Source organism: Papio anubis, unplaced genomic scaffold (assembly GCF_008728515.1).
Source record: "Papio anubis isolate 15944 unplaced genomic scaffold, Panubis1.0 scaffold1520, whole genome shotgun sequence".
Classification (NCBI taxonomy): domain Eukaryota; kingdom Metazoa; phylum Chordata; class Mammalia; order Primates; family Cercopithecidae; genus Papio; species Papio anubis.
The window spans coordinates 833-14,942 of NW_022161493.1; the positions used below are offsets into that span (position 1 = coordinate 833).

General features: G+C 60.1%; 3 protein-coding genes across 3 annotated transcripts; 1 reads left to right on the forward strand and 2 right to left on the reverse strand.

The window, feature by feature from the left end:
- Positions 1–412: 412 nt before the first annotated feature.
- Positions 413–7,641, forward strand: LOC116272669 (transmembrane protease serine 9; the record flags this gene model as incomplete). Its single annotated transcript, XM_031661432.1, has 6 exons — positions 413–549; positions 3,576–3,975; positions 5,535–5,703; positions 6,382–6,647; positions 6,734–6,870; positions 7,301–7,641. Coding segments are annotated over 6 exons (1,271 nt in total), but the record flags the coding sequence as incomplete, so codon positions are not given.
- Positions 7,000–9,290, reverse strand: LOC101011756 (mitochondrial import inner membrane translocase subunit Tim13). Its single transcript, XM_003914622.4, has 3 exons — positions 8,800–9,290; positions 8,643–8,711; positions 7,000–8,434 (listed from the first exon to the last, which is right to left on the reverse strand). The coding sequence occupies exons 1-3, from the start codon at positions 8,917–8,919 to the stop codon at positions 8,336–8,338; spliced, it is 288 nt and encodes a 95-aa protein (XP_003914671.1). The 5' UTR covers positions 8,920–9,290; the 3' UTR covers positions 7,000–8,335.
- A 243-nt stretch (positions 9,291–9,533) lies between these two features.
- On the reverse strand, positions 9,534–13,881 carry LOC101011407 (lamin-B2; the record flags this gene model as incomplete). The annotated part of the gene is made up of 4 exons (XM_031661433.1): positions 9,534–12,299; positions 12,895–13,005; positions 13,128–13,247; positions 13,748–13,881. Coding segments are annotated over 4 exons (407 nt in total), but the record flags the coding sequence as incomplete, so codon positions are not given.
- Positions 13,882–14,110: the final 229 nt, after the last annotated feature.

Below are 14,110 nucleotides of genomic sequence, written 5' to 3' on the forward strand. Positions count from 1 at the left end.
AGGCAGGAGAATCACTTGAACCCGGGAGGTGGAGGTTGCGGTGAGCTGAGATCACGCCATTGCACTCTAGCCTGGGCAAAAAGAGTGAAACTCCGTCTCAAAAAAAAAAAAGCAAACGTCCCACCCCAACAGTTAATGCTTCCCTTGACCTCAGAATGGCCTCCTGCACATTACCCAGGTGCTAGGGCGGCAGCCCCATGGGGACAGTGGGGAGACGTTTGCGCTCTGAGCGAGGAATCCGAGGCCCACCTCCTTCTCACTCTGTGGCTTTGTGTGATTCCTGCAACTCTGTGCCCTGGTTTCTTCATCTGTGGGGTGGGGACGCTGCATCTTGGCACTGTTATCGGACCCGAACTGGAGCTGCTCTGATGATCACTCTCCAAGTGGCCTTTCTGGGCTCTTTCCCTGGTAGCCACCAAGCCCGAGCTCCTGCAGAAGGCGTCCGTGGGCATCATAGACCAGAAGACCTGCAGCGTGCTCTACAACTTCTCCCTCACAGACCGCATGATCTGCGCCGGCTTCCTGGAAGGCAAAGTTGACTCCTGCCAGGTAAGCATTCCAAGGGGGAAACCGGGCAGTATTGAGATGAAATGCCCACACCCGTTCACCTGGCAGTTCTGTGTGTGCAGACCTAGATGTCTTCCCTCCCTTTCCTTCCCTCCCTTTCCTTCTCTCTCTTTCTCTCTTTCTGACTGAGTCTTGCTCTGTCACCCAGGCTGGAGAGCAGTGGCACGATCTTGGCTCACTGCAACCTCTGCCTCCCAGGTTCAAGTGATTCTCCTGCCTCAGCCTCCCGAGCAGCTGGCATTACAGGCATGTGCCACCATATTTTTGTATTTTTAGTAGAGACGGGGTTTTACCATGTTGGCCAGGATGGTCTCAATCTCCTGACCTCATGATCTGACTGCCTGGGCCTCCCAAAGTGCTGGGATTACAGGCGTGAGCCACCGTACTCAGCCTAGATTTCCTTTTTTTTTTTTTTTTTGAGATGGAGTCTTGCTCTGTTGCCCAGGCTGGAGTATAGTGGCATGATCTTGGCTCACTGCAACCTCTGCCTCCTGGGTTCAAGTGATTCTCCTGCCTCAGCCTCTGGAGTAGCTGGGACTACAGGCATGTGCCTCCACGCCTGGCTAATTTTTGTATTTTTAGTAGAGACGGGGTTTCACCATGTTGGCCAGGCTAGTCTTGAACCCTTGACCTCAGGTAATCCGCCCGCCTTGGCCTCCCAAACTGCTAGGATTGCAGGACTGAGCCACTGCGCCCGGCCATAGCCACCATGCTCAGATTTCTGAAGTGCTCAACCGTGCACGCAAAGACAGAGGTTAATTTTCAGGCTGGGTGCAGTGGCTCATGCCTGTAATCCCAGTGCTTCAGGAGGCTGAGGTAGGATCAGTTGAGGCCAGGACTGCAAGACCAGCCTGGGTGACATAGTGAGATCCCGTCTCTACAAAAATAAAAAAAAAATTGTCAGGCAGAGTGGCAGGTGCCTGTGGTCCCAGCTCCTTGGGCAGCTGAAGTGGGAGGATCTCTTGAGCCCAGGTGTTCTAGGCTGCAGCAAACCGTGATCACACCACTGCACTCCATCCTGGGTGACACGGCAACACCCTATCTCAAAAAAACAAAGACAAAGTAATCCCAGCACTTTGGGAGGCCGAGGTAGACAGATCACCTGAGGTAGGCAGTTCAGGACTGGCCTGGCTAACATGGCAAAACTCCATCTCTACTAAAAAAGTACAAAAATGAGCCAGGAAAGGTGGCAGGTGCCTGTAATTCCAGCTGCTCAGGAGGCTGAGGCAGACAGAATTGCTTGCGCCCAGGAGGCGGAGGTCCCAGTGAGCTCAGATCGTGCTACTGCACTCCAGCCTGGGCAACAGAGCGAGACTTCGCCTAAAAAAAAAAAAAAGGGCCGGGCGCGTTGGCTCAAGCCTGTAATCCCAGCACTTTGGGAGGCTGAGACGGGCGGATCACGAGGTCAGGAGATCGAGACCATCCTGGCTAACACGGTGAAACCCCGTCTCTACTAAAAATACAAAAAAATAAGCTGGGCGAGGTGGCGGGCGCCTGTAGTCCCAGCTGCTCGGGAGGCTGAGGCAGGAGAATTGCGCGAACCCGGGAGGCGAAGCTTGCAGTGAGCGGAGATCTGGCCACTGCACTCCAGCCTGGGCGACAGAGTGAGACTTCGTCTCAAAAAAAAAAAAAAAAAAGGCATCAGATTTCAAAAGTAATTCTCGAAGTTAGATGCCATTATTACTAAGCAATACAAAACACCAATGGCAGTGTAAATGCCCATTCATAAGCAGTAGTTAAAAGAAAGGTGGTAAATAACCTGCAATGGAAACCTACCCAGCCCAAGTTCTCAAACCAGACTCCTGAGTTCAAATCCTGCTTCAATTGCTGTGTGACCCCAGGCAAGTGCCTCAACCTCTCTGGGCCTCTGATCCTCATACGTAAAGTGAGAAGCATAACAATGCCTATCTTCTAGGAGTGTTGTGAGATCAGTGTCTTGCATAGTCTTTTCTTCCTATGTATTCATTATGTTATATTCTTTTTTCTTTTTTTGAGACGGAGTCTCGCTCTGTCGCCCAGGCTGGAGTGCAGTGGCTGGATCTCAGCTCACTGCAAGCTCCGCCTCCCGGGTTCACGCCATTCTCCTGCCTCAGCCTCCCGAGTAGCTGGGACTACAGGTGCCCGCCACCTCGCCCGGCTAGTTTTTTGTATTTTTTAGTAGAGACGGGGTTTCACTGTGTTAGCCAGGATGGTCTCGATCTCCTGACCTCGTGATCCACCCGTCTCGGCCTCCCAAAGTGCTGGGATTACAGGCTTGAGCCACTGCGTCCGGCCTGTATTCTATTTTTTAATCATACTCTCTATATAATCATACTCTTATTTAAAAATACTCTCTATATCAATGGGCAATTCATAATAGCTTTTTATCTTGAAAAGAATGGTGAGGCCGGGCACGGTGGCTCACATCTGTAATCCCAGCACTTTGGGAGGCCGAGGCAGGCGGATCACCTGAGGTCAGGAGTTGGAGACCAGCCTGGCCAACATGGTGAAACCCTGTCTCTACTAAAAATACAAAAATTAGCTGGGCGTGGTGGCTCATGCCTGTAGTTTCGGCTACTCGGGAGGCTGAGGCAGGAGAATTGCTTGAGCTCAGGAGGTGGAGGTTGCAGTGAGCCAAGATCGCGCCACTGCACTGCAGCCTGGGCAAGAGAGCAAGACTCTGTCTCAACAAAAAGAAATGAGCCTGGCAGCTAATGATCAGGGGCCACTGCTAGGTAGTGGGACTATTCGTGGCTGTTGTTGTTATTATTTTTAGAGTTTTTCTGCATTGTTTTACCGCCCCCAAACAAAAGCAAGAATGATGGAAACTCAGAGAGGGGAAGTGACTCACTGCAGGTCACACAGCCAGGCGTGGGGCTGCAGCCAGGTCTCCAGACCCACGCTGTGCCCTCTGCCCCCCCCCCCGCCCTCGATGGGGCCCACCCACTGTGGGAACGCAGGAAGCTATGGCAGTGCCGGGAAGAGAGGGTCCCTGGAGGACCAACCAGTGCTCTTTCCTTCCTTTCTAGGGTGACTCTGGGGGCCCCCTGGCCTGCGAGGAGGCCCCCGGCGTGTTTTATCTGGCAGGGATCGTGAGCTGGGGTATTGGCTGCGCTCAGGTTAAGAAGCCGGGCGTCTACACGCGCATCACCAGGCTAAAGGGCTGGATCCTGGAGATCATGTCCTCCCAGCCCCTTCCCATGTCTCCCCCCTCGACCACAAGGACACTGGCCACCACCAGCCATCCCCCCAGGACGACAGCTGGCCTCACAGTCCTGGGGGCCACACCCAGCAGACCCACCCCTGGGGCCACCAGCAGGGTGACGGGCCAACCTGCCAACTCAGCCTTATCTGCCATGAGCACCACTGCTAGGGGACAGATGCCATTTCCAGGTGCCCTGGAGGCCACCACGCACTCCCAGCTACCAGGTACCGGGAGAGACGGAGGGACCCTGGGGCCGAGGAGGTACCATGTGTCAGCCCGGGCCACCAGACTAAGGCCAGAGAACATCACCTCTGGCGGGCGCCCAGTGGGCTCCGCCCTGTAATCCCAGCACTTTGGGAGGCCAAGGTGGGTGGATCGCCTGAGGTCAGGAGTTCCAGATCAGCCTGGCCTACGTAGTGAAACCCCATCTCTACCAAAAAAAAAAAAAATTAGCTGGGGCGTGGTGGTGGGCGCCACAGGCCACAGCCTAGGAAAGGGCAGGAGAAATGCAACCTTGAACCCAGGAGGCAGAGGTTGCAATGAGCCTAGATTGTGTCATTGCACTCCAGCCTGGGTGACAGAGCGAGACTCCCATCTCAATAATAATAATAAAACCAGGTGTGATGGTGCACGCCTGTGGTTCCAGCTACTGGGTAGGCTGAGACAGGAGAATTATTTGAGCTCAGGAAGCAGAGGCTGCAGTGTACCGAGATCACACCATTATACTCCAGCCTGGGTGACACAGCCCGTCTCTAAAAAAAATAAAAATAAAATGAAAGCAGGGGCTTTGATGGTTCGCAGCAGCGCCAAGTCCTTGGGTGACTGTTTCCTGTGAACCTGGCAGCTGCCCTCATGTGGGTCTGTCCCCGCAGCCTGGGGGCTGTCACTTTCTCAGTCTGAGCTGATTTTTCCTTTTTCAATAGCTATGGCCTTCCCAGGGCCCACCTCCTTGGGTCCAAAAGAGGTGGAGAAGCCCCGCCTTGAAATACAGGCGGGTTCTGTGTGGAGGCAGCTGTCGTTCCCAAGGACAGGGGCTGCAGCTGCTGTCAGATTCTCCAAGGCCACCTGGTCTTGGGTCAGGGCCAGATGGTGCCCCGGCTGGTGGGGAACTGGCACTTCCCCCTTGCCGACCTTGGTATCGGCTGCGGGTGGCACAGGGGGAAGGGGGCACCTAGGGAAGCCTGCTGGGTGGTAACAGAGGGCGGGGAGGGGGGCTCGCCCCTCAGGAGGAAAACGGACCTCTGGAGACAGCAGGTGGGTACGGGTCCCCTCCATGGGTGGTAACGGGGTCCCTGAAGCCCCCCGGCAACCACCCCATGTATTCTTTCCACAGCTGTGTTCTGAGGAAGGCCTTTGCACTTGGCACCGTCTGGGGAGGGCTCGGAGGCCATCAGGGATCCAGGCAGAGTGCCAAGGCAGGGCTGGGGCCTCTGGGTCAGGGTCCTGGTATGTGCAGAGGCCTTGGGGTGGGAGGGAACTCCTGGAGGACGGAGATGTGGGAGGCTGCCATGAGAGGGGTTTCGGCCTGGCCCCCGGCAGGGGAGAAGGTGTGGTCCCAAAGCTGAAGTCACAGGAAACAAATGCATTTCCAATGTTATTTGAGAAAAGCCCAAAGACCAAGCAGCAGGCCCAGCGTCCTTTCCTGCCGAGTTTTCCTGGGGCAGGTCCGCCCTCGCATCCGGGGCTCCCAGGGGAATTCACGGAGGGGCGGGCGGCGCTCTGGGGGGCTTCGTGGAGGAAGCGCCCTGGGTCCACCTGCCCATGCGCCTGGCTCCCTCCGCAGACTGCGGCCTGGCGCCGGCGGCGCTCAGCAGGATTGTGGGCGGCAGCGCAGCGGGCCGCGGGGAGTGGCCGTGGCAGGTGAGCCTGTGGCTGCGGCGCCGGGAACACCGCTGTGGGGCCGTGCTGGTGGCAGAGAGGTGGCTGCTGTCGGCGGCGCACTGCTTTGACGTGTGAGTCCCAAACGCTCCAAATGCCCCTGTACGTGTCTGTAGCTCACCCGGAACCGAACTGTTGCCCGAAAACGCACCGTGACACCCTCTTTTGCCGGAGTGCCCTCCCCGACCCCGGCTCCCACTGCCCCAGGCTGCTCCTCCCACCCCCATCCCCACTCCCTGCAGCCCTCCCCTGCCCACCCACCCCTCAGCCTGACCACCCTGGGTTGTCCTACCCCGCGGTCCCCACCTAACCCGGGGGCTGCAGCCCCTCCCAGCTCCAGGCCAAGCCCATGGGGACATTGGGGTCACTTCTTTCCCCAGCCCTCGCCCCTGGCACTTAGCTCCAGCCCCCGCAAAGCCCACCCAGTAGAAAGCTGTCCTCCCCAGGGCCCAAGCCCTGGCAGGAGAGGGGTACGGTATTCCAGAGGGGACACCCAGCTCCGGGCCCTGCGGGGCTCGAGGTCAGAAGGGGAGCGGGGGGCGGACCCTCACGGCCACCAATATTTTCAGAGCGCTAATATTAGGTGGTGATGACTGCAATCCTTGGTGCTGCCTCGGTGCCTGGTGGGGGACACTGAGCCCATTCCCAGACTGGCAGCCAGAGAACCATGGTCGGCCCCTGGGGGACACCGCAGGGGCAGGGGCCGGGGGCGCGGGGGCTCTGGCCGACGCCTGTCCTCGCGCGCCCTCCAGCTACGGGGACCCCAAGCAGTGGGCAGCCTTCCTAGGCACGCCGTTCCTGAGCGGCGCGGAGGGGCAGCTGGAGCGCGTGGCGCGCATCTACAAGCACCCGTTCTACAATCTCTACACGCTCGACTACGACGTGGCGCTGCTGGAGCTGGCGGGGCCGGTGCGCCGCAGCCGCCTGGTGCGCCCCATCTGCCTGCCCGAGCCCGTGCCGCGACCCCCAGACGGTGCGCGCTGCGTCATCACCGGCTGGGGCTCGGTGCGCGAAGGAGGTAGGCGCACCCGGGGCCGGGGTGGTGCGGGGTGCTGGGCAGCAGCCGGAAGGGGTCCCCAACCGCCCCATCTCGCTCGTCCGCAGGCTCCATGGCGCGGCAGCTGCAGAAGGCGGCCGTGCGCCTCCTCAGCGAGCAGACCTGCCGCCGCTTCTACCCGGTGCAGATCAGCAGTCGCATGCTGTGTGCCGGCTTCCCGCAGGGCGGCGTGGACAGCTGCTCGGTGAGCCTCGGCCTGGCCTGGGTGACCAGGGGCCCAGGTCCCGCCCAGCCGCCGGGGAGGGAGGGTTCCCCACCGTCCGGGCGCCACGCTCCGGTGCAGACTTCTCCAGAGGATCAAGCAGGGGGGCCCTTTTTGGCTCTGGAGGAATTTCCACTCCACAACCGTTTATTGGGTAACCACTGCATCCCACCCCTGGGCCTCAACGGCAGAGCAGGCAGAGGCTGCAGCGGGAGGCCCCATTCCACTCCGGGACCACGTGGCGGGTGTCCATCAATGTCTGCCACCTTTGCATTGAGCCCATTTTCCAGATAGTGAAAATGCAGCTTCCAAGGGAAGCCACTCACTACGGTCACCCCTACGGGGGCCAATGACCCAAGGGCTGCTGTAGGGGAGGTACCAGACTCTGAACCCCCGCTTCTCTCCCCAACAGGGTGACGCTGGGGGACCCCTGGCCTGCAGGGAGCCGTCTGGACGATGGGTGCTAACTGGGGTCACCAGCTGGGGCTATGGCTGCGGCCGGCCCCACTTCCCAGGTGTCTATACCCGGGTGGCAGCTGTGAGAGGCTGGATAGGACAGCACATCCAGGAGTGACCGCCACGTGATTGCCCAGGCCGGGACTCTAGGCGAAAGCAGCAGGAGCAGCAGGCCACCCAACACCCCACCTCACTGTACCCTACCCAAGGACGGGAGTGGGGGGGGGGGGGCTGTGGGTCATGGGGATGCATTTTGGTAGCACCCTTTGTTCCAATAAACACAGCTGCTCCACCCCGGCTCACTGGCTCAGCACCTCAGTGTCACAGCGCGGACCACCTGCCTGGCGCTCCAACAGGACCCGGGTGGAAGGAAGAGGGGTCAAAGCAAGCCTGGACAAGGGGAGGGCTGTCCCCCTTAGCCTTTGGGACAGGGGTGGTGGCAACAACACATTCCTCGTGACTCAGCAGCCCGGTGGCACTTAAGGGGAAAGATGGACTTCTCCCAACCCAGGAGAGGCTGAGACCCTCCGAACTGGGGTTCCAGGGACACGCGTCTACTCTTCCCAGAGATCCCTCAGGAGGGAAATAAAGAGGTTTCTCTCCGCCCTCCACCAATTTATTTGCCCATCCGCAGGAGGTGACAGCTCCGGTGGGGTCTGACCACCCCCACCTCCAAAGTCCAGACAAGAGTTCTCCGCCCAAAAAATATGAGGCTGACCTGGGCCCACTAGGGGAAGACCCCCAAAGGCCTGAAGGAGGTGCCACTGGGCTGCCAGCACTTTGGGAAGGCACAGGGCCCCCCCACCCCCGAGATCCAAGCTGCACTGGCTGGCAGGGGGCAAGGCGGGGGGTGGCGAGGACACAGTCCCGTCTGTCCCAGCACCGGTGCCACCCCGCTAAGCCCCGGGCAGGCAATACGCACATGCGGGCCCCGCCTCTCAGAGCACGTTTGTGGAAATGAACGGGGCGGGGCGGCCCACGGGCTCGCCAGTCACATGTTGGCTCGTTCCCGCTGCAGCCGCGAGTTGTAGGCGCGGGACACGGTGTTCCAGGCGTCCATGTAGCGGTCCATGCACATGGCGATGCACTTCTGCGGGACCGGAGGGGCGCACGGCTCAGCTCGGGACCTCGCGCCCCCGGGGACCTCCCTCACCCCGGATCCAGGCCGCCCGGGCTGCAGAGTGCACGCGTGCGGTAGCCACTCCGCCGCGCCGCCCCGTTAGTCTGCGCACGCGCAGACACCTCCCCCCCGAATCCAGACCCTCGCGACCCTTGCCCCGAACTTCCGCGGGTCTCACCTGCTCGGAGTTGTCCAGGGAGCCCCCAGGTTTCCCGATACACTTCCGGAAACACTTGTCCGTCATCCTCTGTGGAGACACGCGAGGCTTTAGCCGCGACGTCCGCCCCCAGGGGTGGCCCTGTCGCCCCAGCGCCCGTCCCCGGCCAGCCCCGCACCTGCAGCAGCTCCTGCGCGTTGGCCACGGCGATCTGCACCTTCACCTGCTCCATTATGAGCCCTGGGTCCAGCTTTCCGCTGCTGGAGCCCCCGAAATCGGAGCCGAAGCCGCCCTCCATGGCTCCGCAAAGTCAACCGGACCGAGGCCGCGTGCGCCGACCCGTAGCTGCGCCGGAAGCGGGCCTCCCGGGGCACCACGGGAAACGGAGTCCACGTGAGCGGGGACGGAAGACTACAACTCCCACAAGACCGCGCGCGCCCGGGCCATTCCAGGTCCCGCGGGGGGCCCTCTGCTCACGCGCAGGCCTGGACCTGCCGTTACCTACAGAAGCCACCCGTGGTTGCGACTCCGCGGGAAGGCGGCCGACTTCGCCCGGGGAGTGGGGGAGCCACTGCGTGCGGCCGAAGCCGATCACTTTGTACACAGGCTCCGTCTCCGGCTCGTCCCCCCAGAGGCCTGCCGCGCATGCGCACGAGGCAGCCGGCGCGTCTATATGACGTGCTGCTGCCCGGGCGGAGCCTGGTCTCATCACATGACGAAGAGTCCACTGGTGCTACAGCGTCGGAGGCTCACTAGAAAAAACGGGCAGGGTCCCATGCATCACCTGGGGCCTGTGTATACTCGCTAGTCACCTTTTCCTTGAGGGTGGAGGGTTTTAGACATCCGCTTCATTGGGGACAGAGGCCCCGGCTCGAGCTTCCCCGCGCAGGAATAAACTCGAGAGGCAGAACCTAAAATCAAAATGTTTATTGGAGTGTTGTACAAAAGTTTCCAGTCATAAAATGTATATTACAAATCATTGGAAAAAAAAAAAAAACACCACATTTGGCATGCATCTTCTTAAAAACCGAATCTCGGAAATGAAAGTCCATGCCAACCCCAAGGCTACAGCCCAGCTCCGTTTGCAGGTTGTGCTGTGACGCTCGCTGGACGCAGGGCTTGGAAGACGCTGCAGGCGGCGACGCCCCAGGACTGAGTCCCTTGGATCTTTAACAAGGAACTGCCGCGTGCAGGCCTCAGACCAACCCCAGCCAAAGCCGCTGGCATGAGGACAGGTGCATGATTGGATTCTGGGTCAGCCCGCAGGCCTCCTGGCTCCTGGGCTCAGCGGGGCAGGCTTCCGCGTTAACCTTGGGCTGTGCACCCCAGAACCCGCGTTGGTCCAGCAGCCGTGGGCCTCCCCCCAGGGCTGGGCGGCGTCTGATGCTTCGCAGGGAGGGCGCTAGGCTTTGAGTCACAGCATGGGCTTACACAGAGGGATGGTTTCGCATCGTTCTAAGCGGCACACAGCTAAGCGTATTTGGGGACAAATGCAAATTGTTTCCCAGGCCATAAATAACTTTTAAAACTTTGATTTTCTTAGTGTTTCCAAAGACTCAATTCTTAATGAACCTCCAATCACCCACAGGCTGCACAGTCCACACCTCTCCCCACTCCCTTCAGCTAAGGGCACCTGCAGTCCTAGGACCACCCCCAGCTCCACCCAAGGCAAATGTAGGGTGGGGGGTTCTGTGGACCTGGGGCGTGCTGTGTTCAGGACAGGGCTGGGCAGCGTCTGGACACCAGGGCCTGCCGGTTTTGGGGGGGAAATTTGTCCCTGAGCCCAGCCTGTGAAGCTGTCAGCAAATTACAGACCAACTCCAGGATACAGCTTTGCTCCCCCAGGCCCCAAATACATAGGATGTGGCTGAGACCACTGCATACTCTGCACAGGACAAGACCACCAAGACCCACCCCCGGAACACGCGCTGGCACGAAGCCTGGCCACTGGAGTCCAGGTGATTCCTGCCATGAAGGTGGGGAAGAGGAGTCTGTCGCCAGCACTCCCACTTCCAGCAGCTGGCAGAGGGTATCCCTGGGGCGGGTAAAGCTCCCTACCAGCCGCCTGACTGGGAGCACAGCGTGGTAGCCTGTTGGGCCCCTCCAGGAGGAAATGCTTTGGTAAGACACGCCCCCCTTGATCCACATGGGACAGGGACTTCTGAGAGCAAGGACAGCGAGCGGGGGCTACATGGAGCAGCGGGTGTTTCTGCTTTGTCGGCCGCTGGCTACTTCCCGGCCTGGGGCTGGGGCCCCCCATTCCTTCCTCCCACTGGCAAGTCTCCAGGGAGGCGGGATGCACAGTGACAGGGGAGCAGTGCCGCCCCCACCCTGCCAAGGCCTGGAGACGGCGCGTGCCAACGGCTCAGTTTTGGTGGCTTTAAGACTCGAGCTGCACTTTCTGAAGGAGGCTTTGCTGTCGGAGTGACCCCCAGTCCCACACCACCCCGGGGAGGAGAGTCAGCCTGTCCTCAAGGCCCTGGCGTGAGCTCCTGACCTGCGTACTGACCAATGTAAAAAAATAAATATCCATTAAAAAAATAACTTCTGTGTATCTATGAGGGAGGGTGTAAACGGTGAGCTATTGCCAAAGGGGGTGCCAGGCGTTGGGAAGCTGGACTAAGGGGATTGGGGGCGTCGTGATAGGAGTCAGGAGGCCTTGGCCTATCTGAGAAACATGGCTTCAGCGAGAGAATCACAGATGAAAGCTACAGTATGGATAGATGCGTGTGTGTATCTAGGCGCAGGGCAGACGGAGCCGGAACCCGGGAGGGGCTCCACAGCGCTCTCCTCCAGGGAGTCCACATGGTGGCGTTCCCTGCAGACAGCTGCTCTGAAACTCACAGCCTCTGCCTCCGAGGCAACCAGCTGTGTCCCCTCCCTGCTTAATGTGACAGGTCTTACAACGGGACTGTCCCCATTCTCCCTTCCCCGGGTCTTCCCCTCCCCTGCCCTGTTGGCCCTGCAGAGTCAGGAACTGACCTGAGGGAAAACTCCCCCAAATAAAGTCAACGGTCTGAGAAACCCGGCCGGTGGGCTGTCAGAACGGGAATCTGGAAGCCCAGGCAGCGGAGCGAAAACCCACCCCGGGGGCCACGCCACCCCCACGGTGCTCCACACCCACTGCGTGGCTACCTGAGGAGCTCCTGCTGTCAGAAGCTGGGCAGCCAGAATGCAGGCTTGGCCCCTGGCCCCACCAGGTCGACGCCTGGATTCTGAATTTGGTTTTGTAGAAAGCCTTCAAAAAACCCACCACTGAATTCCTACGCGGTTTCCGCGCTCTGTCCGCATCGGGGCCGTCTCCTGTCCCCGCTCTAGCCTCGCCAGCCCTCCTCCCTCCAAGCCCGAGCATCTTCTAAACCTCGGGGTCCTGGCCCTGGGCTTCCAATTTGACCAAATGGTGAGATGGGGAGTGGGGTGGGACTGAAAAGTCTCCGGGGCAGCGGTGAAGTGGCAGCGAAGTGAGGCTGGAGGATACCCGCAGGGAGGGAAGGCTGGGGGAGACCCACCCACATGTTCTGGCAGTTTGCTTAGAAATTCTCTAGAAATGTATCAAGAACTAAAGAAAGCCAATGATATAAAAATAGTTTTCAGTGGCTCTGGGTAAAGAAAGGTGTGTGGATGAGGAGTGTGGGTTCACATCACGTAGCAGCCTCTCGAGGTGGTCCTCGGGTCCCCCTGCAGGAAGGAAGGAAGGAAGGAAGGACGGCCATGATCAGGGCCAGCCTGGAGGCAGCCGGCAGGTAGACGGCTGCCCCCACCTCCCCACCAGGGAGGGGCTGAGCAACAGCAGTGTCTACTTCTAGAGCCTTCCATTCCACTTCCACTTCCCCATGAGCCCGCCTGTGAGCGACACGTTCTGTTTTGGGTTCCAAAACAAATCACACGAATCTTGCGATACGTGCATTTACCGCAGTGTGGCTTCGGCACTCATCTTCTCCCCAAAAGCCAATATTGAAGGGACCTGTGTCTTCGACTGAGGAAGCCTGGTTGACCAGAGAGCATCTGGGAGCCGTTCAACACCCACCTCTCAGGGGACCCCCTGGCCAGCTACCCTGAGGTCTGTGATGTCGCAAATCCACATGACGGGCGCGACCCAGGAGGCAAGAACAGGTCTCTGCCGTGCCCGTAACAGCCAAGGCTGGCTTCACCCTGAACCACGGCAGCCAGATGGAGCTCCCGCCGGGGATGCGGCAAGCACGTGTGTGTGTGTGCAGGAGCTCACTCTGCCCAGAGGCTGCGCCCCAGCCGCAAGTGGGCACCGGCGTCCTACCTGTTGGTGGAAAAGATCCTCCTCGCCGAACTCGGCTTCCTCCTCCTCTTCCTCCCCATTCTCATTCTCTCGCACCACTGAGGACTGCTTCACAGTCCTCATGGCCACTTCCTGTGTGGGACAGGACACGGCAGCGCATCCAGGGATCAGGCCCAGAGCTGCCGTGGCCGCCCCAAGAGTCCCCAGGCCCCGCTCAGGACTCTAGCCGAGCACCCCCCAAGCTGGGCACCTACCTCGCCATCCGCGTTAACCAGGACGGTGCGGAAGCTCTCGCCCGTGCCCCAGCTGCTCTGGCCCTTCCACACCAGCGTCGAGGGGGGACTGTGGGCCACTCCAGCACCAGCGGCCCACACCTGGGGACCCAGGAACAATGGCCCCGTCAGGGTCCCCTCTGGTTCCAGGGATGTGGGTCAGCCACTGGCTCCTACCGCACAGCCCCCTTCAATGCCCCTCAATGCCCTGGGCATTCAGTCCTTCCAGCCTGACGCAGGCTTATCCAGGGTGATGGCCCCCAGGATACAGAAGAGACCAGGCTTCTCTTGGCAAGCAGGGCTGAGCTGGGATCTGACGCCCACCAGGCTCCACGGCCCATGCCCTTGACTGTTACACTTCACGGGGACGCCTGCCAGCCCCAACGGCCTGGACTCAGACCCAGGGCACATAGCTCAGACTCCAGGGAGGCCCAGTGGGGTGACACCGGCACACGGAAGTTCTATGACTGCGACAGCTGCTCTTAGACAGTGCCTGGTGCCACCACCATCCCTACCCCCTATCAAGTCCTGCTCCACCAGCCCCCTGGCCCCACCTCACATCCCATCTGTGGCCACCCTCGCCCTCCTGCCCCACCACCTACCGTGACCATCTGGCCGGCGCGCAGGACGTACTTGGGCGTGAACTTGTAGGCGATCTCCTCCCCCTCCAAGATCTGCCTCTTAATTCTCCAGTTCCCCAGAGACTGATCCTGGAAGACACGGCACACACCTGACCCTCAGCCACCAGGACTGGGACACCGCCCCGATCGCCCTGGCTGGTGGCCCCGTCACCATGACCCTGGTCACCCCCACCAGCTGGGTCACCCCGTTACCCCTGTGCTCCGGTCATTCCGGTCACCTTGTCCCCGGCCTCGCATTGGCCGGTGGCCCCATCACCCTGACCCTGGTCACCCCCACCAGCTGGGTCACCCGTTACCCCGTCCCAGTCATTCCGGTCACCTTGT

Coding starts and splice junctions, on each gene's coding strand:
- LOC101011756 (XM_003914622.4), bottom strand. CDS start 8,919: ATGGAGGGCGGCTTCGGCTCCGATTTCGGGGGCTCCAGCAGCGGAAAG. Junction 8,712..8,799: donor ACGCGCAGGAGCTGCTGCAG/GTGCGGGGCTGG, acceptor GTGTCTCCACAG/AGGATGACGGACAAGTGTTT. Junction 8,435..8,642: donor CCCTGGACAACTCCGAGCAG/GTGAGACCCGCG, acceptor CCGGTCCCGCAG/AAGTGCATCGCCATGTGCAT.